The 27,954-nt window shown below is 37.8% G+C and overlaps 1 protein-coding gene across 6 annotated transcripts in view; it reads left to right on the plus strand.

Moving 5' to 3' along the window:
• TBC1D5 (TBC1 domain family member 5) overlaps positions 1 to 27,954 on the plus strand; it is a 326,354-nt gene that overhangs the window by 230,123 nt on the left and 68,277 nt on the right. For all 6 annotated transcript variants that reach the window (XM_040593276.1, XM_040593275.1, XM_040593273.1 and 3 more), the window contains 2 exons: positions 13,573 to 13,715; positions 20,401 to 20,507. In XM_040593276.1, the coding sequence (XP_040449210.1) occupies positions 13,573 to 13,715; positions 20,401 to 20,507 (250 nt within the window). The remainder of the gene's footprint in view (positions 1 to 13,572; positions 13,716 to 20,400; positions 20,508 to 27,954) is intronic.

Consider the following 27,954-nt stretch of genomic DNA (forward strand, 5'->3'; position numbering starts at 1 on the left):
CTGAAAAGGAAGGCTCATAAAAATGGATAGCTTTTGTAGCTGTCAGTTTGGCTGACCAGCCTGACAGTACTGCTGCCCCGTAGTCCCTCAGCTTGGAGATCTACATTTCAAGCACACGGTAATATGTAACTCATAGGTGTGTAAAATCAGAATAGAGCATTTCATCATGTCTAAATAAGGGTAGCTACATGCTGTCTCAATGGTTAACGGTTGAAAACAATGAATACAAGACATTTGACACTAATTTTACTGGTCAAATCCCCCCCCCGAAAGAAGTCTGTCTTGGTAAGCTGTTCATGAGGTGCCTTTTGCAGAGAGCCCGGCTTGATGGGTCGTTGTGTAAGCTACTTGACATTTGTCCCCAGTCAGGCCGGATGCCACATGAAAAATTTACTCAGGCACGGGGCTCCCAGGAATAAACATTTCTCTGGTGTTGCTCACCAGGGACTCGGCAAGGTGAGCGGAACTCCAACTTGTCACGGATGCTCTGTTCTGACAAACATAAGTAGATGCTAATGGCTAAATCGTGACAGAATAAAGTCCCACAACCATATGGCTAATTGCCACAACAATATCTTCAGTGTTATTAATCAAGTTTTCATAGTGTGCCATGATAATTGGAATAATTAGAAACAGCATAGGCATTGCTTGCCTCTGCCACACATACTGCAGACAGGGACCTGGAACAACCGCAATTGCACTTTCTGTGCCGCATTGTTTAGTGCTTTCCTTTCCAGCAAATACTGTGGTTAATTAATGAATTAGCTGTTTGCCACCAGAGTATTTTATTGCTAGCAGGGCTTCTGCAGGGGCACATAGGTAGCTAAATGAGACCACTAAGCCCTTGTGCATCGCTGAAAAGATGCAGCGTCCCTATAAGCCTGCTGCTACACAACGCAAAACTTCATAGGTACTTTGTTTCACAAAAGTTGAAGTTCCTATTCTTGTAACTAATATGTAAAACAACTCGGTTTAGGTATATACAGAAAGGCTAAAACAAAGTCTGCATTTTTTTGCTTAACAGATTAAATGAAAGCAAGACACTGGATAACAATGGTGCAATTGACTTACCAGGCAAAATTAATTAACTCTTTATTTGCCTTACCTGGCTCAATAATGGAATTGGGCTGCAAACTGACATTCTGTCTTTGAACTAAGATTATAAATGAAATGGTGATTCTAAGACTTTTACACTAAGAGCTAAATCATCATTTTGTGTGCTACCTATTGGAACGGCCTCACTTTATTCTTATGTTTAGGAGCACAACAGAAGGGAGGAAACGCTTGTGTTTCCTCAGTGCATGCATCAACATGTAGTTGACTGGTCACTAAAACTGGCAGATTGATGATGATGACTCCCTTCACTGGATATATGAAGGCATTTAGCCAGACTAATAGATTGAAATGGACTGCTGCATGTATGGCCTCTGAACAGCTTCTTAATTTAGTTTTAGAGCATACAATAGACGTAATATTGAATTCAGTGATGATATAAATCTTCTCTCCTCATTTTAAAAAATAAATAAATTTATCCTCTGGAGTGGAGAGCCACAAAGAGATTTTGAAATGTTATATACTTAATTATAAAGAGGCTTGCAGAAATAAGCCCCCAGTTCAGGCAGTAGATAGGAATTCTGTCCATTTTAGGTTTATTTATTGCTGTTTAATTTTGACTCTCAAGGGGAAAGTGTCTAGTGGGTTTTTGCATCTGTTTCGGTGTCCAGCTACAGCTACACATTTTTCTTACCAGTTCATTGGCAAATAATTTATTCATCCGTGGTGGTCTGGTTTTACCTGAGCTCGTATGCTGCATAATCAGCAGGCCTTTTCCAAATACTAGGATAAGACTTCTGCAAAAGGTATGTGTATAGTAAGATTTTGTTGATGTTAATAAAGTCTTCATTACTGGTGCCTGTTTTATTCTGAGCTGAGCTGCCAAATAGCTTAATAAGTTTTTTGTTCTCTTCATATCAAAGTATCACAATTTCAATTTCTTATGCTTTAAGCCCAACTGAAAGATTATCACTTTGTAAAGGCCATGCCCTTTTACTTCAGATACATTTGACGTATATTTATGCAGTTTTATGAGATAAAGGAGTGTCATGGTTTAACCCCAGCTGGCAACTAAGTGCCACGCTCACTCCTCCTCCCCACCAGCGGGACAGCAGAATCAGTCAGGAAAAATGTAAAACTCATGGGTTGAGACAAGAACAATATAATAATTGAAATAAAAGAAAATATGATGAGAACAATAATAATAATAATAATGAAAAGGAGAGAGAAAGAGAGAAGAATAAAACCCAAAGGGAAAGAAAAAAAAAATGAAACCAAGCGATGCACAGTGCAGTTGCTCACCACCCACTGACGGATGCCCAGCCCGTCCCAGAGCAGCGATCGGCAGGCCCTGGCCAGTTTCCCCCAGTTTATATACTGAGCATGACGTTCTGTGGTATGGAATAGCTCGTTGGCTAGTTGGGGTCAGCTGTCCTGGCTCTGTCTGGTCACTCCCGGCTTCTTGTGCACCTGCTCACTGGCAAACTTGGGAAACTGGAAAAGTCCTGGATTTAGAGTAAGCACGACTTAGCCACAACTAAAACATCACTGTGTTATCAACATTATTCTCATGCTAAATCCAAAACACAGCGCTGCACCAGCTACTAGGAAAAAATTTAACTCTATCCCTGCTGAAACCAGCTTTAATTAGCTTAAAGTTACCCTTTTACTTTATAATGCCTATTTTGGGGTGTATTGCCATCCTGAATTTTACTATGAAAACCTAAAACTGTCTTCATTATCAAATGAATTCTCTGTAACACCCAAAACCAGCTGTGGTGGAGAAATGGGATTAGAAAGGAGAAAAAGACTAACGTGGTTTGGTAAAGTAGCGGTAGAGTCAGAACAGGCATGGTGCCTTGTTGGTTTGAATACAGCGTGTTTTCCGGTAGCGGTTCCATTGCTGAACATAGGCAGCTAGTTTCTGGAGAATTAAAAAAAATAAAATAATTTAAATCTCCTGAATTTTTTGATACGGTTTATTTAACATTACCAGAAAAAAATTCATTTATTTGAACATTTTGATACAGATTAACAGAGAGATGGTTCAGTTGTCAATTTCAAATTTTTATGGACAGAAAAGGCATTTTATTTAATTGTGATAGAGAAGTCTTCAAGATAGAATATAAACTTCATAATATTTTATCAGTGCTTATTTGTTTACTTTAGAGCTATTAACAAAATTGTATCTCTTCCTTTTGTTTTAAAATACATGTCTTTTTGAATGAGTCTTGCCCAAGTGGATTCTACAAAGAAATGTAGTAACTCTATAGAAGATTTAACAATATGGAACAGTAAAATATTATAGATTCCTCTTTTACAGAGAGATTGTACAAAAGAATTGCTGTATCTTTTAAACCTACTGGATGCATCTTGAATCAATGGATAAAGCTATTAGCAAATTTATTTTATCATCTTAAGAACTGCACTTTAATTGCAACACTGAGAGTTGTTTTTCTGATATAATTTCTCCACTTTAAAACCAAATCTAATCATTGCTGTTTAAAGATGGAAAAGATCGGGGGGTGGAGTTCGTAATTGCTAATGGCTGATATCAGTAGGAACTTTGCTAATTTAGAAGTGCCTCTTTTGTTTCAATAGGTTTGTTGCAGCAAACAGTGTTTAAAATCACTCACTTGTAATTATTTTTGTTAAAAAAAGAAAATGTTTTTGCTACTCTACAGTGATTTTCAAAACAAAATGCACATGCATCATCAGTATTTAGGACTGTAGGTTTTAATTGCATAGAAGCAAAGAGCATTAAACATTCAGTAGACACACCTTCAAGTTCTTACATTTTTCTCTTGCTAGTGCAGGTACTGGTCATGAAATTAGGATTTTAGATAGTATCAGAGATGAAGTCCCATACTCCTTGCATTTAAGGGGTGTTTATCATTGACTTCAAAGGTTTTTTTTCCAGTAGAATGTGGTAACCCCCTCTGCTCCTTCTGGTTTATCACCATCATTTTGTTGCACTGAAGCTTGCTTTTTAGATCTGAGTATTGCCTGTGCTGTTTAAATTTAGTTCTTTTGCAGAAGCACAGCAGTACTCTTCAGTCTTTTTCCTTTGAATAAAAAGCACAGTTTAGTCCAGATAATTTCTAAATGAGTCATGGTATAACAGCTAGACCCTTCATGTTGTTACCTCTGTATTTTGGCCAAGATTTAAAAACTGGGTGCCTCAGCTTTGATTTGTGGTATTTGTTATCAACTTGAAGCACCTTGACTAGAATCTTGACAAATGTCTAGAACTTCTGTCCTTTACAAAAATCAGCAATGGCTGAAACCATGTTAGTTATTTCATTATGATGATTCTTCCTGTAGGTCACTGCTGGTGTACAACAGTTTCATCTGTCCTTCACAGTAATGAGTGGTTAGTAAATTGTTATAGTCCAGTAAGTGGATGTTGTATTTACTGCAAACACAGGCTAGCAGTCTCAGTACGGTGCTTGTAATAGCTGTTAATTACTAAGTCATGTGTATGTGAAATACTAAAATTGAAGTTGTTTAGCTTTTCATGTTTAGGAGGAATGGAAAAAAAAAAATGAGCAATGAACTTTTCTCCCTCTTCAGAGAGTTTCTTTAAATTAAATGCTACATTCAGGGCAAGTCTCTGATCATGCAAGAGTTACATCCACAATACAAATTTCCACCTAAATGTCCAGTTTCTCCCATCTTTCCTGCTGAAAAAATTGGAAACTTGTTTATGTTTTCTTTTTCTGAACCCATTCAGTTCCTAACTCTGTTTTTGAAGTTTTTAGTGTTATGGAAAAGCCATTTGCAGACTTGTCTCTAGTACTAGTCAAGTCCGTTTTCAAATCAATTAAACAGATTAATGAAAAAGGTTTTTTTTACTCTTTCCTATTCTGCAAGTTTACAGTCTTGTAGTATCTAAAAACCAAAATAGCCTCTGAAAATGTTAGAGGGATGAAGCTGAAAGGGGAAGTGTCTGTAATCTAACCAAGCCGGTACAAGCTAAAACTGATGGAGATCCGTACTGGTTACGAAAACAGTCATTGTGTCTTACAATGTGTTAGTCCATAATTACCATTACAAATAAATTTAGATTCCAGCTTTTCCAGAAATGGGCTATTGCAAATGTGATGTGAGAACCATTGGCAAAGCCTGCAAGTAAAACTACTACTTTAAAAAAAAACATTTTAATATGCAGAGAAACTAGAATTCTCTCAGAGAAAAAAGTCAAAAGCAAGTTGACCCATTAGGTAAAGAAAAGGTGAATCAATTACATCCATGTTAGTAGCTTGTTTAAGCCAGTCATATTATTGGAGTTTTAGATTAAGAAGATCAATCAAATAAATTGCAAAATCAGAACCGTAACCCAATATTATACAGGTTTATAAGTTTAATTAGCCTGAATTCTTGCTTTTATAGGACTTTATCCAATAATCTCTGAATGAGATCCAATCTTACATGATATTGCTCCAGAATTTTGTAATAACATCTGATCGGAATTTAAAAATTCAAGTATGGAAAACCACCACATCTTTAGGCAAGTTTCTGTAATGCTCTGCCTGTCATTGCAGGGTCTTTATTTTTGTTTATGAGATTGTTGTGGGTGGGCAGAGCAGCCTGTGGCGATCTTTCGGTGTGTATTTTACATGCCTTTTTGCTGATATGAATTCATCTGCCTTGCCCTTGGTGAAGCCACCCTGATCACTCCCGATGATTTTCTTGTCCTTCAGGTGCCTGGAAATGTTTTCCAGGATTAGCTGCTCCGTCATCTTCCCAGGGATCAAGGTGAGGCTGACTGGCCTGTAGTTCCCTGGGTCCTTCTTAACCTTGATGATAGAAGTGACATTTGCTTTCCTTCAATCTTCAGACGTTGTCCCCGCCACCATGATTGATCAAAGATTATTGAGAGTGGCCTCGCAATGACATCTGCCAGCTCCCTCAGCGTTCGGGGGTGCATTGCATTCAGGGCCCGTGGACTTGCCTATGTCCACTTTGCTTAAGGATTCCCTGACCTGATCCTCTTCCACCAAGGGTACATCTTCCTTCCTGCAGCCTTTTCCTCTGTCCCTGGGACTCGGGATTCCTGAAAGCCAGGCTTGCTAGTCAAGACTGAGGCACAGACAGCATTCAGTACTTCAGCCTTTTCTATGTCCTGTGTAACCAGGTACGCTGGTTATAGAGTGTAGTAGAAACGTTGAGCAGAGTTTTAAAATCAGGGATAGGTTTTAGTGAGTATGGTTGCCAGTAATACACTGTGTCAGTTGTTTTTTTTAAAGTTCCTTATCATTGGGATGTACACTGAAGCAGGGTGAACTGGCAGGAGAAATGTACCTGGCTGCATGAAGAAGCAAAATACATCACTCTTGTCACCAGTAAGCAGCTTCCCGTAAACTCACATGAAACAACTTCCAAAACAAATTCAGAAGAGCGTGAAAGTACAATCAGCAACGCTTAAACCAGCACAATAAGCTAGAACTGCATTGGGGACCAAAAACTTAGCAAGAAGGTGAAGGAAAATTACCTTTCCCTCTTGCAGGGGCATCACCACTGGTGAACATGCCTAAGGTACTGGTGGTACCTGGGCTGCTGGTGCCACCAGGAAGATGGCTGCAGGTGGGGAGCACCAGTAGGTGACAGTGGCAGCCTTGGAAAATCTGAAGCCAAGAACAGCACCAATGCCAAAACAAGTGCCTAAAGTTAGTTAAGAACTGGGACAGGAACCTACCCAAAGCAGGCTAACAGGTTCAGGACTTTTATGGTAGAAAATTTCTAAAAATACGAAACACTACTGCTACAAAGATGCAATAACACCTTTTTCATTCAGCACATTCCTGCTAGTGAGTCTGTTACAATGGGTCTCACTTAAGACAGTAGTAAATGCTTTTGCAATGAGGGGTAAATTACAGTAAGGAGGGGGAGGTAATTATTAGGAATTCCTTTTTTAGAAGGAAAAACCTTCTTTAATAAGGAAATGCATAGTCTTCCAAAAACAGACAGACTTTTTCTCAAATGCAAAATGGAGTAATCTTTGCCAGTAATCTTAAAGAAACCAAATGGGAAAGGAAATAATCCACATAACTGTTAAATGTTTATGTCATTTATTTGTAAAAATATAATTAGAAGTATTCATTTTGAAGAGGGGTGCTAGTCTGTGTTAGATAAGGTAATTGCTATTAAAATATCAGGATATTTAGAGCAGTAGGAAGTTTCAATAGGACAAATCAAAACCTTTTTCTATGTAAACTATGAACAGTATTCTTGTTCATCACTTAGCCTAAATTTGAATGGGACTATATTAATAAATGAGTGTTTATTATCATTATTATTTACTTTTAAATACTTATTTTCTTACAGGAAAACCTATGGTAGAGTTTGAAACCCATACAATCCATAATGTAAATGTGTGGTTTCATTTTTATTTGTTTTCGATCACAGTAATTTTTATCTTTGCATAAGTCCCCAGTGTTTAAGCTGTGGAACAAAAAGCCTGTAGATCTTACCATAGTTTTTAAAATTGAGAGGGCTTTAATATAACTATGTAAAACTTGAAAATGAATGGATGTGACCATAAACCAAACAGAATTTGAACCAGAAAAAAAAAAAAAAAAAAAGAAAACAATAACTTACCTTGTATCCACCCAGCAGCAGAGCCATGATGCGTGGACGTGCTGCAGTGATCCACCAAAGCTTCATGTAGCCAGTACAGGAGAAACTGGGTGAAATGAAAAACCTGCATGGGAGTGCAGGACAAGGTAACCCCACCTAGATCCTGATTACACCAAAGCATGTGTGTCATTCTCTGGCAGAATAGGACTCCACATACAAACCTGAAATTACTTAGATAAGGCAGGTGTATGTGCACACATAATAAGAATCTTTTTTTTATATACTTTCTGTTATCTCTAAGGAGAAGCTGAATGATTTGTTAGATGCTGGCACACACTTTTTCCCTCTTTATCGCACGCACTTTTGTACAATCAGCATACACTACTGGACAAGATGTGGTAGGAATCTATATTTAAATGTTTTGCAACCTAAGTAAAACCTGATCATCTTGTCAGCCTTCTGAAATGACAAAGGCCACATAATTTTATCTAATAAATCCAGAATTAACATTTGAATTTATGGTTGAAGTAAACACATCTTCTAGCAAGATGTCTGTTTTCATTCCCTTCACAAGTTAAGTAGATTAAGGCAAAAAAATGGAACATATGCTGTAACAATGTCTCACTGTACATCCTTTATGGGTGGTGTGCGTCTGCGGGTGTGGTTTGTGTAAAATGCTCAACGTTTACATTGAACACATCAGAGGTTTCTGTAAATCTCTGAAAGTCTGGTGATCTTCCCACATGACTTCAAAAAACCACCAGTTTTTTGGCTTTATTGGGCTTCCACGTGTTTCTTTCTGTTCTGACAAAATACTGGATCTTAATAATTTATTTTATTATCTTTTGCAATAAAGTTTTGTTTATTTTAGACATGTCATTTTTTTAATTGTTACACTTAACTGTTTGAACTTTCTTCTCATCTGTGATCATTAAGTTTCTCATGCAGCCTGAGCAGTTACCTCCCTTCCTAAAAGACTCTTGTAGAAGAGTAGCTGAAAGAAAAAGTTGTGATTATACTTCGGGTATGTTTCTTTCACTGTCTTGTATCATTTGAAGGTTTTATTAATCTCTTCAGGGCATCCCATACAAAATCCCTGAACTGTATAAAGCCACAGGAGTCTTGGTAAAAACAAGATTTATGAAGAAAGGAGGCAGAACACTAAAGAAATGGACTGTGTAACAGGTCTGAGCTGAAGTGTTGCTAAAGCTTATCTTGGTTGGTCTCCTTCATGTCATTCAAAGAAAATAAATGACCTTCCTCATCCTCTGCTTGAGCTTGCCCGTCTCCCCTCTGACTGCCTGTGGCGACTAGCAGGTCCTGGACGGTTCCTGCTATCAGATATCTTCTTTTGAGATACTTTTGCTGTGTATTTACAGCTGTCTTTGCTTTTTCTTCTCCTCCGTGGGAGTGTTGACGAGCGCTGCTGCGGAAGCGTGGCTCCTGTGTTGGTCCTGCGGCCACTCCTGCAGCAGGGCAGCCGCGAAGCCACCCAGCCTTCTTCAGCCGCAGCCCACCCGGGGGCCATAGGGTAGCAACACACACCTCTGATATCGTAGCGTGGGCATCAGGTCTGCCCAGAGCAGCGCTTGCTGGCTGGCATGGAACGATGTAATTCTTTATCGTCCCTACAGCTTTAAGTTCTTTTGAAAGCATTTTACAAATGTTGCTCCTCATCCTTTTTCCATATCTCGTTTTTGAACAAGCAGATCACAGCTCAAGTCTGTCTACCCTTTCTCCTAAATTATTGACCGTGACTTTACATAGTAAATTGCACTGGCTACAAATGTTTGCTTGAACATAATTCATGACAGAGTTTAAAGAGACAGAGCTTACATATCATTTTCTCAGTCAGTAAACAACTGATGTTAATTCTGGCATTTCTCAGCTTCCGAGTGCTTAGTTTTGATAAGATGGCGTTCTTTTCAATACAGTCCATTTAATTTTCTTATTTAAAAAAAAAAAAACGCAGCGAAACTTGTGCTGAAAATGAAATGACGTCCTGCAAAATGCTGCTGACCCTTCCTTTCTCCAGAAAACTCCCACTACTGAGTATTGCAAGCGTGGGCAACTAGATGAACAGCGTCCTCCGCCATCCCGTTTGCTGAGCGGCGCTAGCCATCACGGGAGGGTGACGGGTACCCTTGCCATCTCCCGTGCAGGTAGGAGAGTGCAGCTGGGGTGAAGGACAGGATGGAAGATGCACCCTTGGGCTGGTGGCAAGAGTTAGGCTGAAGCAGAACATACTCTGTGGAAAGCTACACTTTGCTCTCTTTAGGTCAACCAAGGAATTCTCAAATTTGGGCTTCTTTTTTTTTTTTTTTTTAATATACACAGCAAAAAGGAAAAATACCAGAGACCTTTTTGGTTTTATTCTAGACCTTTGTAATGAAGTGCTTGAGGAAAAAAGTTAAGCATGAGAAGAATTTTTTTAACCTTGTTCTAATGAATAGTATCAATTAATAAAAAAAAAAAAAATCAAGCCTTGAGCAGATGCTTGGAGTGGAAATTATACTGAAGATTGAGTTTAGTAAGAGTATAAATGGCTGAAAACAGGCTGTTACAGCAGAATTTTTAGGCAACTTGTTGACAAGTTGTAGGTCCTAGATTTAGTCATTTACAAGTAGCTTCAGAGTCATGTTTTCCCTTCCCGAGTGTTATGTTTTTTCTTATTCTTTCTGATTTCATTTTGTTGTTTTGTCCTCATAAACACGCCTAAACTGTTTGTATCACCTCATCTATAACAATTTCTTAGGCTTATTTAATTTTTTAAAAGAATTCTCTGCCTTCCAAGAAGACAGAGAAGATAAGCAGCTAAATATATGTAACACATAAGTTAATTTTATTGATGCTTGGAAATTGTCCTGTAAATCTCAGTCAAAATGGTTGTGGTTTAGCTAGAACTGGTAAGGCTGGATCATTGCCTTATTTAATGGCTTTACTAGAGCACAGTTTTATCCTGCTTTCCCTATATCGTAAGGTCATTAATGAATCATTATCTATTGCTAGTAATTACTGATCTCTTGAGAATATTGCTTTAATTATATAGGAATCATAAGTGGAAGATACAGTTACATATTCTACAGTGTAGGTAGTAGTACCTTGGTGTATTATGGCTTTAAAGAATCTGGTAGGGGGTTTTTTGTAGATTTTAATTGCTAAGTGTGCCTGGTAAAATATGAATTACTGTATTACTGCATGTGATAAAAGGTATACTATTGTGAGCCTCACAGTCTGCAGGTGTAACAGATGTAAGGCAAGATTAACAGGACAGAACAATAATTAAACCAGAGACAGCCATCTCAAAAAAAAAAAAAAACCACACCACCAAAAAACAGTTTATCACATCCAATGCAATTATTAAGTCTGTCTTACATTCTCTGCAAATATTTGTAAAAGCTGTAAAAACATGTTAGTTTGAAAGACAGCTTTTCAGTGTGGACACTTACTTTAAGGAATTAAGATCCCTTTTTATGAATATAAAAGCTGAGTGAAGTCCTGCCATATGGCAGTATGGTTCATAGGCAATAGGGTCCTTGGTTTATAGATGCGATGAGCTAAATGCCGCCAAAGAAAATAAGAGAGCATTTAGTGTATATGCATTTAAAACAGTATGAACAGCTTACTCCCTTTAAGACTGGAAGGTTCAAATAATTAACGGTAATATTATGGTTGCAAAAGGAAGTCCAGTTGTTCTTCAGCAGTCTGCATCTGTGAAACGTGATACCTCTGGGGACGGAGATTTAATTTTCCCAGGAGAAAATATAAAAGCAGGAGAAAAAAAGGAATGACTTCTGCTTGAGCAGAATAAACCTGCATCTACAAACGATTAACACTGCATAATGAAGTAGTAAAGAAGCAAAAGAGATTTCTAATAAAAGACTAATAACAAATCCCATTACACCATGGTGTATTTTTTCCCTTGAAGTGTATTAGACTTTCAGCAAGGCTTCTGAATGAGATTTGGGTAGTTGCAAGCAAAGTCAGCTCAGATGCTTCAAGCTTAGCTGAAATTTCTCACCTAACAGTTTGTGTAACCGGTAAGTTGGAGTTTTACAGGTGGGAGGGGTTGTTAATGCAAGTAATAGGCTTCCCACAGAGTCTGGGTGACGGTTGTGTCACCATAGGATAATAGTCTCCTGTAGGCTAGGCACTGTAGGGTTATGTGCCTCTGTATGGTACAATTCCTGAGATGGAACAGACAGGGTATTAAATAAATGCAGTAGCTAAGCCCTGCTTTTGTGTTAACAGTTCTGATTTCTCTTTCTGAGGCCTGAAAATGGCCTCCCAGGAAAGGGGTTTGCTCAAAGAGCGACACACACGGAGTTTGTGGGTTTTCGTAGTTAACATTGCGAATTTTAGAATTACTGCACTAACTTAAAAAGTTACAAGACCTTAGACCGTAGATGCTTAATAGAAGGACGAGATGATGCTGGCTTTTGAAATCACGTATTTTCACTTTTAAAAGGGAACATGTCTTGCAAGGGGAGAAATTCTATGTGGTGATCTCTAAATCTGTACATGGATTTTTTTATATAGATTTTTTTGCGGTTTATACATATGGTTCCAGTGGCGGGGGGGGTGGGGGGGTGGGGAGGGTGGTAGTGAAGTTTAGTGAACAGGATCTTGAGTCACAAAACAGCCCTTTGAATTTCTTTTATAAGACTAGAGTCTTTTTGTACAGCTTGTTGCTATCTTAAAAGCATGTGCTCGACTGACGTGGTGGATTTCATTTGTCTAGAAATGAACTTTTATTACTGGAATCAGAAAGAAAAAAAAAAACAAACCAGATGCCTTTAACCAACAATGAGTTCTGGGACAACAGTGGTTAAACATGAATTCTTACAAGTGAAACTAATCTTGATGAAATTTGTAGTTGCCTTTTTAGAAATTTTTGTGAGTTTTAAAGAATGACTTAATTTGCTTAGCAGAAATTTGCAATCAATCTTTTCTTGCCACTGAATAAACAGATTCCACATGTGTAGTAATTTGCATATCCCAGCTAAAAATGTAATTCATTATTTTTAAGTCCATTTCGTAATAACTATTTCAGGATTAATGTTACTAACTATTCTTTAGCTCTTTCAAGTATGACCTTAGATAATCCTACCTAAAAAGTACAAAGCTGGTGGGTCTGCTCTGAAATGGGAAAGGGCAGTGCCTTTCCTGAGGTCAGCAAGTAAGTTAGTGTAAAAGCCAGAGCTGGAAACAAGAAATCTTGAGGAATAATTTTCTTCTACTGCGTCTCAAGTTTCCAGCCTCCAGCAAATATTGCATTTGCTAAGACAGATTTTTACGTTTTGCTAGGTATGAAAACAGCACAGATATGAATAGGAATTAACGATATAGTCTACATGCAGAGTATCACTAAAACTGGCAAAGATTTAAATTAGGTTTGATCCAAATAGCATCAGCGTATTTTACATGGAGCTGCAAACACTGTCATCAATACCAGGGAGAAAGCCTCTTCAAAGTAAGTGTGACCCGGACCGTTTTAGCTGCTGTTTGGCATCTGTCTCTCAATTGGCATTTACTTGACTGGCTTTTTCGGGGCTTCTCATAAACTTCACCCTCCTTTTTTTGCTGTTCCGGGCTATTCTTGCATAACATTTTATCCCTTTCATCTTAGATCACTATCACATTAAATGCTCAAAAATACGGTATATAGGATTGATATGTTTTGCCCTTTGAGGTTCACCCCCTTAATGATCTTAGTCAGTGAAGATTCTACAGTCTGTAAGGTATCACTTCTGTAATTTAGATGCAGTAACATTTCCACAAATACAATTAATTCAGGGGTTACCACAGATCTTCACGCTTGGCAAAATTTTTTGGTAAAATGTTGTGGATTGCAGTTGATCCTGGGTTATGTATCCTGGCTTTACCATACTTGGCAAAGTAATAAAATACAGACATCGTTTCCTTTTTTTTTTTTTTCAGGCGGTGGGTAAGGCTCCTGTTTGGACGTGAATTCCCACTTCAGGACCTTCTGGTTGTCTGGGATGCTCTATTTGCTGACAGTATCACCCTGAATTTAGTTGACTACATTTTTGTAGCCATGTTGTTATATATTAGAGATGCCTGTAAGTATCAACTATCTTACGATCTTATTGCAAACGTATTTTTCAAAGAAAAAGAGGACTTGAGAAATGCAAAATTCCACTGTGACTTTATTAACAAACTGAAAATTGTTCCAAATGCTAGGAGAAGGAGCCGTTTATTATCAGATACGGTCTGCTGTATTCATGAAGCAAATTGTATCTTGGAGTTAACTGCAGGTTTGTTTTCTGAGTAGTTCTGTGGGTTTAGATAGAGTTGCAGATTTTCTGTGCAGCAAGTGGTACAGGTATGTATAGAGCTCCACCTTCTGACCAAGCTGGTGAGTTGAGTGAAGCCTCCCCTTAACACTGCAAATATTTTTTTCCCGTTCTACTGTGAGAAATGGGAAAATGCACAAGCCAATGACTTGTAATTTTTTAATAGATATCTTGAAGGAAATGCAAATGCAGAGATAAGTAACTATTACAAAATACGTTTATTCTATGCCAGAGTGGCAGCTTTAAAAATTATCATTTCGTTTCATTTTACTATGCCTGAAATATGTGCAAAGGTGAATTCTTATGGGTTAGCGGTGACCAATAAATACATTAAGCTGGGACAGACAAGAAATCACAAAAATGTTGTTAGCTTATATAATTGTGAATGGGAGGAGGACGATATGTAATGCTTAATCGAGCCATTTATTTCTGTCCCATCATGTTTTGCAAAAAAATCTGTATATATATTTGCCACAACAAAGTGTGCGTTTTGTGGCAAGATGCATGTCTGTCGTTAAATATGTGAATTCTACAGCATGCTGTTCAGAGTTAAGTATATACAATCTGTAAGCTTTAGGTTATAACAAGGTCACATATTTGACACAATTTTGTATTCTAGGACACATGAAGTTTTCAACATCTGTGGTTCCTATTTTGGGACCCAATCTTGAAAATATAACACGCATGTATTTTACACGTACTGTCGTTCCACTGCCTGTCTTCATATGTTTTTTTAATTACTTTTCAATAAACATGGAGCATATAGAGCTACCTTACATTACTCTCAAAGAAGTGGACGTTTAATTCAGTTTAGAGTCTCAAAATCGATGCTGCTGTTTCATGGTGATCTGATTCCAGGTCGTTACATTCTGCAATCTAAATCCGGCTTGTTTATGTGCAGTAAACTGAAATAATCTTAATTTTTTTAATATAGATATGTAGTGCAGATGGATCAAAAAATGTCTCTTAACATCAGTCCTTTATTTTGTGTCACCACTTCCCTTAAAAAAAAACAACTTTAGAACTGTGATTGTAAGCACCTCTCTTCTTGGGGAGGGAAGGTTATTCTGTGTTCATTTTCTTTTGCTTCGTGGTGCTCATGTACAAGTATCAGTATGAAGTAACTAAAAATGTGAGCAAAAAATGTGTTCTAGGCATCCGTATGAACTCAGTCTCCCTCTTTTGTCTGAAATCCCCAGGCTTTGTAAATAGAGCAGTAAATAGCTTTGAAGGGGAGTACATTTGCCCAAATGAGATGCAGAGTCATCCCATCAGGACAGCTAATACTTCATACATATACTGCTTCTGTAATAAGTAACTTTATGTTCTAAAGCTGGACCTAGTTAGTTACTTTAAGTGTGATAGAATGGTGAAACAAAATACCTAGTCATAAACACTGTATAGCTGAATATATTTTCAAAGTCAGGCTCAAACAGCAGTGATTTCCACAGTTATTCATTTGATAAATGAAAGCTTTTCTTATATATCTGTAATAGAAAAGTTTTCTATTCTTCCTGATTTTTTTATTGCTGGTAATACTTGAGCTTTGAATAGAGTTCAAAGTTCTGTTGTAATATTTTTAAAAACATTTTCAAATAAAAGAAGTTTCAAAAAGCTTCTCTTGGTGAAAGGAAATGTTAGCTCAAAACATCCGATGATGTTAATCATCTATAAATAAATGGTCTGGAAATTTTCAGTTTTAAAACTTAGAAACAATAGGAATAATAATAGAGCTTCTAAGATATTATGTCATTAAAATGTCAAATATAAGTAATGATAATAATACAGTACTAAAAGCATTTGAAAGTTTAAAAATGGTGCGGATTCTTTTGTACCAACACATTTGGGGATGGGAGAGAAGTTGCTGGTTCAGGAATTGATGGATTATTTTCTCTGGTTTGTTATGATGTTCTCAAGGGCGTGATTTCAAGAAAGTATTATTTCTGCTGCATTTTTCATTTTATTTGTATTTTAGTTTTGAAATTCTCTGTTACTCAAACTGTATTATTCAAGGAGAAGGGAGCATTTAGATTATTAGGTTATTCTTCATAGTTTTTAGAGATTACAGATACATAATCATGTACACAGGCATTCTGTAAGCTGCTCTTTCAGTTTTACATCTGTATCCAAGAGAGATATATCCGTGGAGTGATAAACCTCACAAGCCAAGTGTAGGGTTGTGTATCTGTGAGTTTTAATGAATTATTTTCTGGGTTTCTCTGGAAAAAATCATGCAAAACTTCTATTTTTTTATTCTGTCAAATCAGAAGCATGAATATGTTACTTCTTTTTCACCAGTCTGGATGTATATGTGTTTTTTGATGAAATCAGGGCGGAGTGGAGGGTGTGATGCAAAAATATGTATGTTTTATGTACTTCCCTTCCCTTCAAGAAGGACAAAAATGAACAAACCTGGAAGGCATGTCTATATTTTGCGTCGTAAACTGATGTCATTATTGCACCAGGAGCTAATTTTGACTAATCAGTGTTAGAGTAAGTATATTTTTATCATGTTTCCACTTGAAGACTAGCAATGGCCATTGTTAGGGTGTATTTTTTCTTATCTAAAAGCACTCAGGATATTTTGAGGGAAATAAATGAGCCGAAAAGAACAGCCCCTTCTTAAAGAAGCTGATTTGTTATTTCTCTTATAGTGCAAGGTGTTTGTATTATCTGTGGTTAACTCGGTTCAGGGCCCACTCAAGAGAACACAGCCATGCTTAAAGCAGCAGGGGGGAGCAGTCCCACCCTTTCTGGGTTAGGAAGTCAGCTGGATACAGGGCTGGTGGCATCAAACATTAAACTCTTAAGAAATGACATGTGGCAGAAAATTAGGACTTTGTTGAAGATGAGTAGTTTACTATTGCTGCTTGCATTCAGGAATGGTTATTGGACCAGCAGAGAAAAATCAGTCTCATCTTAAAGCAGAAGGGAGAAAGCAATTTGATGTTCCTCTGGGCACCGCATAACAAATATTAATGAAAAGACAGTAAGATTGCTTTCTCTATGTAGAGGAGTTTCTCTGTTCCTTTCCCTAGAAATGCCAGTAGCATTCTTTTTTTTCAGGAAGTGAGAAGTTGTTCACAATAGAAGTTGTGTTCACATGTGGCTCTTGCCAAGCCAGTTATGAAGGAAAAGCACCAGTCAGAAGTACCAAGCTTATTACAAGGCAGCTGGCCACAGTGTGAGATATTTCAACACTGAACTTCAGCACCATCCAGCTGCTGCTGAGACTGCATAATTTTGTATTGCACAGAATCTCCTTCCACAAATTTTATCCTATAGTGGATTCTTAGAAATCCTTTCAAATCTGAGATGCATATTCAGAGAGGGGGGTTTGTTTTGGCTTACTGCTATTGTCTTTATCATTTTTAAGAAAAATGCCGCTCTGATGGATAACATTAAACATTTTTCCTGAGGAGACAAGAATCATGGAATGGTTTGGGTTGGAAGGGACCTGAAAGATCATCTAGTCCCAGCCCCCCTGCCATGGGCAGGACACCTTCCACCAGACCAGGCTGCTCAAAGCCCCATCTAACCTGGCCTTGAACACTTCCAGCCATGGGGCATCCACAGCTTCTCTGGGCAACCTGTTCCAGTGCCTCACCACTCTCATCTTAAAGAATTTCTTCCTCACATCCAATCTAAATCTGCCCTCTTCCAGTGTAAAACCATTACCCCTTGTCCTGTCACTACAGGCCGTTGTAAAAAGTCTCTCTCTGTCTTTCTTATAGCCCCGTTAATACATTGAAAGGCTGCCAGAAGGTCTCCTTGGAACCTTCTCTTCTCTGGGTTCAACAGCCCCATCTCTCTCAGCCTTTCCTCACGGGAGAGGTGCTCCATCCCTCTGCTCATTTTCGTGGCCCTCTTCTGGACCAGCTCCAACAGGTCCGTGTCTTTCCTGTGCTGAGGGCTCCAGAGCTGGACGCTGAACTCCAGGTGGGATCTCACCAGGGCAGAGCAGAGGGGCAAGAACCAGCTCCCTTGGCCTGCTGGCCACACTGCTTTGGACGCAGCCCAGGGCACGGTTTGCTCCTTGGGCTCGAGCATACGTGTCGGGCTGGTGGGCAGCGTACAGATTGGTGGGCAGCATACAGATCACGATAAAACAAAAAGCACCATGAGGTGTTTCAGCAGAGTAATCCCTTTAACCCAAGGCTCCCCAGCACACAGAGCACTGGCAACAATGTCCTCTTCTGCAAAGGTTTCTACACGAATGGGGGACAGCTGAATATGTGGGGAAAAGCCTAAATATAAAATAAATACAAAAGTTAGCAGGCCGCCTTCATTAAATTGTTGGAGTTTTTTTAACTTTATATGAATGGTAAGGTTTCGTTTTAAAATTTAATTAAAAAAAAAAAATTAGGGATCAGAGGGGACACAGGTCATTGCCTGACAGTTTGATTTTTTTTTCCTGTATTCAATTGCTTCACTATTATACATATCAAAAAAATTACTAATTGGAGTAAATGCCTTGTGGTTGAAGATACAATTTTTTTGTCATGGTTCAAGTCTTCACCATTAAAATAAATCAGCTTTTTTAATATTTAGTTTTCTCTATGTCTGTGAGACAGCAAAGAACTCTTCTAGGAAAAATAAAGAAAGGATAATTTTAATCCATTTTACATTGCAGAACAGAACACGTACTAATCTGTTCAAAAAAGAAATGCATTGGTCTTCCTGCCTACCATTTATAAAAGTATTTAGAATTTACTATCAATTTTCAGTATTTTTATTTGCTTTGGTAAAAAGGCATCATGATCATAACTGCAGTACAGTATCTTAAATTTGATTTACATATGAGTTTGATTGGGTATGTACAATGTGGTGTTCGTATTATACTCCTCTGAAAGAACTCTGACGGAGACCATTGTATTGTGTTCGTTATGCCAGCTTTGTGACTTCAAGAAGAAAAAACAGGTACCTGAAAAAGAACAAGAAAAACAAAAGGATAGGAAAAAGAACAGGCAGAACAGATAAAGAATGAGTAGGATAAGTGAGTGCTTTACAAATGAAAGCAGATGTATGAAATTACAAGCTGTCGGATCAGCAACAGAAATGAAGATGATAAAGTGGTTCCCTACACAGATTATAATTATTCATTTTGCCCAGTCCTGCATCTTTTCCCCATAATCCTCTTGTTGAGGGAGGAAAGGTACAGGAGGATAGGAGGTCTATTCACATGAAAGAAAAAAAAGTGAAACATTTAAATCTTTCCATCCACAAAACAGTCCTTTATTTTGCCTTTTATTGATTCAAAATAATTTTGTATTTGCAATTATCCTTTCTGGAGTAGAGGTCTGATTAAAAAGAAGTATTTATTACTACAGCTAAAGTTCTCAGAATAGCGAAGTTTGTTAAAAATTTATTTACAATTACTATTGTTGGAGGCTGTCTTTATGTTGCAGAGTGCAAGCATCATTAACAGGCATTGCTTTGACAGCTGTGGCAGATGGATTGCCTGGATTTAGATGGTGCAAAAGAAAAGAAGTAGTTTACATAGACCTGCCTGAAAAGATGTCTTTAATAATTGCACTCATAATTAGATTGATTTGGGAAAAAAACACCCAAAACAGAAGACAACAATAGCGAGCGAATAACCATAGAGTGTACTTACATAGATGCAGATAAAATCAAGCAGAATTATAACAAAATTATAAACTTGAGCAAAGCATGCTGAAAATTTCCTGAGTAAGTAAAAAAATCTGGTAAAGTTAATGGTGTATTGTATTTTTAAGTACTTATGAAAGTAAAATATATCCTTCTCCCTTTTCCTGAGCATCTCGTGAATAGTTTCTGATTTACAAGAAAACAAAGAGTTGTTGACACCTTCTTATGCATGTGTGTGTATATATATATATATACATGCGTGTGGGCATGTTTGTGTATATGTACATAAGAGCAACATAAAAGATATTTCAGCAAAGAATTGTCGTAGTGGAGGATAGTTATCATAAAAGCAGTACCGAAGGTAAGATTTATCTCACAAATTATCATGCTTAAATTTAGGTGTCTGCAGATGAGCGTCTGAAAAGTCATTGTCCCTTTTGGAGTGTAGGACTAGTTCTTCAGGCTTCACCAACTGTATTGCCCTGACCTCCACACACTCAGGCAGGCTTCAGGTGCACAGCTACAGAGATCTAAATTTAGACATCTAAATCTGGAGCTAACATAAATGTCTATGACATAAAGTCACTGGTGGATTTAGCATTGTCCTTCATGATACTGGACCAAGCATCGTCGTGAAGCTTGCTTATTGCAATATCTTCTTTTACTCTGAGCACTGCTTGAGTTCTGAGAGACCTGATGTGGGCAAAGAGAGCTTACTCTGAACTGTCATGAATCTCCTGGAAAAGTTACTGTTTGGGAATATCAAAGCAAGATAGTAATATTTCACGTTTCTTCACATTCTCTTTTTTTTTTCTTTTTTTTTTTTTAATTTTCATTGTAGTGATTTCAAGTAATTATCAGACCTGTTTGGGACTTCTGATGCATTATCCGCCTATTGGAGATGTTCACTCTCTTATCCACAGAGCACTTTTTCTCCGAGATCCAAAGGTGAGATGCTCGCTTTGTAAATACAGGGAACAATTCTCTGTAATAAAGTGTTCTAAATACTATTCAGTTAGTGACAACCTACATATTGGGAACTAAACTGAAATTTCAGTTTTCTTCTAACCTGACAAGAACATTGAAGGAAATAGTTGGTAACCAAGAGTAGAAACAAGTTCTTTTATTCTTCAAAGGATGCTATCCTACTACTTTGCTTGTTATCCAGGAGCTCTGATAACTTCAGGTGTTTATGCTCTTGGGAATACCTGCCCTTGGTGTTCTGCACAGATGTCTTTCATAATAAAGTCTTCTTTTTAGGAAAATGGTAATATTTGATGTAATAACCTGGTAAACTGTATAGAAACTGGCACGCAATTTCATCTGTAAGACCTTTTTGTGGGGTGTCTGCAGATTAATCCCTGTTAATCCCTAAAGCACTACCCCTACCCAATATAGTTCTGTGATGGTTTTCAATTAAAAACAAGTCTGCTGTTACAACCTGAAGAGATTCACACAAATAGTGTATAAATTCATCAATGTTACGTTAGGTATTACTAGCATACAGTTTCCGATATACCGATTTATACTTTTAAAAAAAAAAAAAAAATGGAAACCTCTTGCTGTTTGAGAATGGCACGTGTGTGGCTATAATCTACAGCAGGTATCCACAGTATAGTGGGTAAAATATTTGAGATGAAGCTGTACACGGTAATCTTTGCAGTACTCAGATCTTTGGCAGATAGCCAAATTTGTGCTGCTGGTTTTGAACTGTCTTCTTGGATGTCCTGTTACTAGGCTGCCAGTGTAAAGTTCACTTTCCGTCGTCTTGATGCGCATCACCTGTGAAAGTGAGAAATTCATCCCTTCTGCACTCTGGCTGCCTTCTGCAAAATTTCATTCAGTACCAATGTTTACACTTTTATGGATTAAGAAAAAAATTGTCTGTTTCTGTATCTTCAGCACAGGTTTTGTGCTGAAATCTGCATCCTTATACAGCTGCTTTCTTCATTCCTCTTGGGCACAAAGATTTCTTCCATGATGAGAAGTAAAGTATATCATCTTTTCAGTGTCTAAGACAGCATCTAACGTTACATCTCAGGAATCTTTCTTAAGATTTTGGCAGCAGTCTGTGAAATCAGACTGCCCAGCATTTATGTACTCTCTCAGCAAAACAAGATAGACGTATTTTTTAGAGGGAAGATACAGAGAGAGGAAAATTGTGCTAAGATATCAAACTAAATCCAGTGTGTAATCAGTCATTTATTAAAGGTATATGTTACAAGATAGAATAATTACTGATTATTCAGCTGTCCTCTAAGGCATCCTAGGCAGTATACAAGATATCCTACCAGCTGAAGGGGGCAAAAATAAACCACCGACTTCCCGTAAAAGAAGCTGAATCGCTATTCTGTTCCTTACGCTCGTCTCCAACAGAATGAAGTTGTCAGGCTCATAAGGCCCAGTGTCCTGTTAATTAGCATTCTCAGCTGTGCTTTGAATGCCTTGCTGAAAAATACTGGGTGTAGTTTCTACCATGCATTTCAGGTAGTTCTCCTTTCACTCAGGTGAATAAGTACTGAAAGCTCTTTCATGCAAAGATTGCTAGATGTTTTGTCAGTTTATATATGATTAATTACAATTGTTCCTCATTTCTGAGCTGTACTTATCTGCTTGGGAAATACCGTGAAGGTTAGGAAGCTGGGATTTCCGGAGAACGAAGACTCCAGCCACCTCTCGTTTTACATTGGGTCTTTGGGTTGAGGCTGTATAAACAGATGTGGACTTCTTCCAGTGAGGAAGTTAAACTTTTCTAAAGGATGGCTCTAAAAGAAAAAAAATTGCTCCTGGTCTGAGAAAGAAATATATTTTCAGTGCTATGACTTGAGTACCTGTTTCTTACCTTTCCCTAGTTATGATCTTAAGTTTCACTTATGTCTTTAAGCATATGTTGGTTCAATCCCATGTATGTCTGAGATGAAAGTCTTGTTATTCTGCAAGACTTACAGATGAAAATTTTCCAAGTCTGTCAAAATTTTTCATTACACAGAATGAAGGGGAAGACTCAACAAGACTCAACTAATCATGGGTACTGTAGGAGTCTAAAGGCGGTACACAGATTATATACCAATATAAGTGGGAAAACTGTGATACCCTTTTTTTTGCTGTCTGCATAAAGATAATTCAGTTTGCCTTTATTCCCTGAGCAGATAAAAAGAGATTGGAAGAAAAGACGAGACTTTAGTCAGTAGTGTAAATTGTAAGTGATGATTAGCAAATTCAGTGCTTAATGATTTTTCTTCCTCCTTTGATGTTTTCCTGTGCTTTTCTCCATCACCAGCTTCTAGTTTCTAATGGGAAATTACATTTGGTTCAGTGCAATTTAGATCTCCTGAGCCAGGGCTGAGTTATTTTGTGTGGTACTTCTTCCAAGATTTCATTTGGCTTTTAATATGTGATGTCAGGGAACTCTTCTGTGGGAGACTGTTACATGGTCCAGTGGCTTATTTCATTATTTGTTGAACATAGCAAGAATGTTTAGTGTCGTTCCCAATATCTGAGAGGCTTGCTCTCTGCCCCTTGGAGCTTTAAACCTCAGCTGGACAAGAAATGCAGTTTACAAGTCATAAACAGGTACAGACAGGAATCTGCCTCTTGGGGTTTGTTAACATATATTGTCTTTGGGATTATTTTTGCAGCTAGGTAAATGCCAAATAATCTCACTGAGGGGAAGTTGTGGGGTATGTGGACTCAGGGAGGTTGGTGGTTTGTACAAAAATCAGAAAGGTTCTTAAGGAACAATCCTGTCATAAATGGTGAAGTAGTTGAGATGGACCTGATACAGCCTTTCCATCCATAACTTCCGATTCTGGAGATTTCCACGGGTTTCGTGGGTTTCCATGTCTAATAACATCCATTATTTCTTCAGTTTCCTTGGTCTGACATAACGGATCCCTCCTCCTTGCTTATTTGTCTTGTAGACTATCAAGAAAGCTAAACTTTGGCTTGATGAACCTGTCACATTTTGTTTGCTTCTTTTCACTATGGTCATCACCAGGAGAGCAACCTAAACATCAAAAGAAAGCTATACTTAAAAGATGGGTGGCATTTTTTTCTTACAGATGGACAAATGCAATCTCCTGACCTTTTCTGGAATTAAAGGTTAGCATAAGCCTTAGCATTATCCAGTAATGACAATATGAAAAGTAATTAGTGCTTGCCGTTAATCTAATACGTGCAGCAGCCATTCTTTTCACTTTGTGAACCCCAGTTGGCAGTCGGGATGAGAGGGCAATTTAGATACTGCATCCCTGACATATTCCAGTGCCATGGAAGAGAAATACACATCTCCGTAACTGCTGAAAACAAGTTAATGCACCTGTCTCTGAAGGGGGCCCTGAGAGATACTCATTGTACAGGCAGGAGTATGGATCAATGCAGAATAATTGAATTCCAGCCTTTTCTGCATTTGGCTAGCTCCAGTTCTTAGGAAAATGTAGAATGAAAAGCTAAAATCAGTGTTGTTGTCTTTGCGTAGGGTGATAAAGTTAACCTGCTTAGCAGAGTATTTGTTTCACATTTCTAATCTTTGAACAGATAATTACCTCAATTATTTATATGAAAGTAACTTCTATGCACGTATAGTCCTTCTGAATATAAAAGCAGAGCTTCTTATGGAAGAATGGGCTATTAAAAGTATGTATATGTGAAATGAGAAAATAAGGGAAGGCTTTTTTTTGTGTATATCCAAAAGCATTTACTGAAGGTGTGTCTTTGTGTATTTAATATCCCACGAGTGGCCAATTTTCTTTATTTTTTCCTTATCAAAACTGTTGAGCACTGTTAATTTTCAAAGCAAAGGCTGCAAAATTAAGAAGTAGAGATACAGAGATAGGGCAGTGGAAAAATATAAAGTGATTAAAAAACATAGTTCTAACTAGAGTTGTTCAAATAAAAAAAAATTAAAAAACCCAATTAGAAACAAAAGTCATAGAAAATGTGAACATATTGTGTTCCTTAAATAACCAGATGTTCTTTCCTTCCTGAAGGCAGCCAGGGCTAGGAATAAAGGTTTAAAACTATTGTTTTAAGTTAACTGTGAATTTTGCAAATCTGTTTTCACCCTTTAGCAAATAAAATTCTAATACAGCAACATAAGCAAAGTAATTTTCATCTTCGGGTGTTCTTATTTGTATGTTGTTCTGTGTTAAGTGTTAACCTTATCACTGTGACTTATTAGAAAAGTAAAGCACTACACAGAATATTACGGTTTTACATTGCGTACTAAGAACCTGACAACCATCCTTTGTCTGAAAGCTTACTGTATTTATTGTTAATATTTTTGTAAAATAAGGTTGTGTTCAGATATTTTAACATGGTGAGTTACTCTATTCATTGAGCAAGTTAGTTAGGAGCTTAATTCAGTGGAGACACCTTTTGTCACAAGCCAAAGATTCAAAAAAGGAAAAAAAAAGTGGTTGTGCTTGGTTGATGGGAATTAATTTATTAGTTATGATAATAATATTCTAGTAACTGCCACTGCTATTTTGTCAACATTGTATTTTAAGCTATTTGCTGACATTGAAAGTGGTTGTATAATAATACTAAATTCTAACTAAATCCACGCTGAAGCATACATGACATTTCAAAGAAGTCGTATGAGTTTGTCACGACTGAAATTACAGGTACTGCCAGAAAACTTAAGCAATAATGTATGGTCATCATCACTTATATAACGGTTAGTCAAAGAAATCTGCATTTTAGCTTTTAACACTTTTCACAACCCAAGCAATGAGTGACAAGAGGAAAACACGGTACTGAAATCTTGAACTGAATTCTTTGTACATTTATTTTCAGCTGAATTTTCTTCTTAAGTAGCTGCCACCATCTCAGAGTTTCCTCCAAGCTAGTTTCATGTGCCTGAAAGGCTGTTGAGTTTTACTTTCTTCTTCTTCAGATAAATTCTTTTCTCTACACTCATTAACTGAGGTGCTGCTGCAGAGCTGCAACTGTCCTTTGAAAGCTGCCGTTATGTCAGTATTGTTTGTTTTGCTGCTTGTGGCAGGAGAAAAGCAGGTTTGGGGTTGTTTTGTTTGTTTGTTTGTTAGCATTGTGTGTGCAATCTGGCATTAATTACCTCTCTTTAATGACCAGATTGCAGCCAATCAGAAGTTGGGAGCTGGCAGTGTTTGGGCATTAGCAGCTCATTAATTTTTACCTACACACAGAGGTACTGCTGGGGTGCAGAGTTGTTAGAGGGGTACCAGTAAGGGAGGGGGGGCTCTGCACAAATGTTTGCTTTTTGGCTTTTTGCTTTTTATTTCTTCCGATCGTGAAGAATGGGACTGATAATTCAGATTTGGAGTAACACGTTAGAGGTTTTAGGTGTATGAAAAGTAAATACCAGGAGGAAGTGTGATTACGGATATTCCAATCCAGTAGGAGCTGGCGGTATGAGCGAGGTCACCTACATTTGAAGGAGAGTTGCCTTGACAGGGTATGACTGATAAAGGAAACAAGGATTTCCAGAAAAACTAAGTGCATGTCTCTTCATTCGGGAGGAAAGGAATTAGGACAAATGTACTTTCAGTGACTCATAGAGAACTTCTGTTTGCCTTCATTTCTGAAAGTTTAATATCTTGGGTGTTTAATACAGTGTAGATGATTTTTTATGAACAAAAATGTGTCAGGATCTTCAAATTGACCTCTGATTTTATAACCACGTTCAACTCCCTATAGCGAACCCAAGCATTTTGATGGTCCAGCTTCCCCATTTGCAAATACAATAAGGTTAGATGTAATGTAAACACCTCACTTGGAATGAATCAGTGGTTTTTCTGTAGCTGCATGCTAAGCTTCTTAATGTGGGCCTATACAACTAAGAATTGCATATATTTTGCATGTAAAAGCCATGACATTAGTTTGTTCTTTATGTTTGTGTTCTCAAAATCAGAACATTTTGCTTTCCAAGCAGATAGGCCATGCTTTATTTTAAGAATTATTGTTTTAAATATGCAGTTATTGTGTTTCATTAATAGAATAAGGTATGACAAGCAGCTATGAGTTTAATGATAAATTACTTGGAATAACCATGTTGCCATAGTACCACATAAAAATAGTAAGTGTACCATGATTTAAAAATCCTCTTCTTTTCTGTACATTTGTTTCAAAACCCTCATTCCCAGTCCACCTGCATTTTAAAATATAAAAAGGCTGTGTGGTCAGTACTCATAATACAATAACCTTCTCATCTCTCTCACCATTCATTGCAATCTCTCCGATACACTAACCATTCACTGACCCACCTTAAAATAGTCACCTTCTTCAAAGCATCCTGTACATCACGTGTAATATTTTCAGGAAAAAAAAATCTTGGAAAGTGGTTGATCAGTCATCTAGTCAAGAATTTTCAAATGAGAAATCTCTCGAAGTCTCAAAAAAAAAATTAAAAAAAAAAAAAATCCCAAAGTCAAAAAAAGGAGAGCTGATCTTTCCGCTTGCCCGCAATGATGCAGTTTCCAGTGTTGCTCTTGTGTTGTACACGCAAGCCAGTTATTTGCTTAAGAACCCACAGATATCGTGTCAGTCTAAGTTAGAGCAGTAATTACACTTAAATGACTAGGAATATGGTGGGAAATAATACAGAATAAAGCAAAGCTTCCGGAACAGCGACACCTCTCACAGTTAAGACAAAGCTGTGCTGCCGGTAAGGTGCTGCAGAAACAAAGGATTTGTCCCAGTTCTGCGCACGGCTGAGGAAGATGGTGCTGCAGTCCGGTCCTGGCAGTGAGAGCAGAACCCAGCAAGGAGGGCAAGTTGACTTTGCCGTTTGTATGTGACCCAGCAGGAGAGCTGCTGGCCTTGAGGGCGGCCAGGGGTTGGTGATGTGGCTGGTTATGTCTGGGCAGGTGGAGACGTGCAGAGTCTTTCAGAGGAGATGGCTCAAGGCAGGTTAGAACCATTGTTTCTACTTACAACCAACATTAAAACAAATATATAATAGTGTCGTATAGAACAGCAAGTATCGCACATTATTTGATAAACAGTCAAGGCAACTACTTGCTGATCAGTCATTGGGCTCATTGGAAAAGCAAGAGGGGAAAAAAAAAGGTGCATTTTTTAATCTTCTCAGAAGATTTCATAATTACGCTTTTTATTGAGGTGTCATTGATCAGAAGGCATGAGGTATGGCAACATCATGTTGGGGCCAGAGGGGCGATAAGGGAACATTTGGAAATACAGAAGGAATTGATCTGGGCTGATCAGCACTCCCGATAGTATTGACAGGAATCCGTAAGCTCTGTCGTGGTACAGGCAAGTACTTTAGAGAGGCAAGGTGGCAGAGAAAGTTCCCTATGGAAGCCAAAACTTTAAACTGTTCTTTGAGGAAGTTGATATCCTTAGTAGCAAAGTGAAAGCAATTCCAATTGTACTTGATACTAAAGCAAGAAGCTGA

This window comes from Falco naumanni, chromosome 4 (genome assembly GCF_017639655.2).
Source record: "Falco naumanni isolate bFalNau1 chromosome 4, bFalNau1.pat, whole genome shotgun sequence".
NCBI classification, from domain to species: Eukaryota; Metazoa; Chordata; class Aves; order Falconiformes; family Falconidae; genus Falco; species Falco naumanni.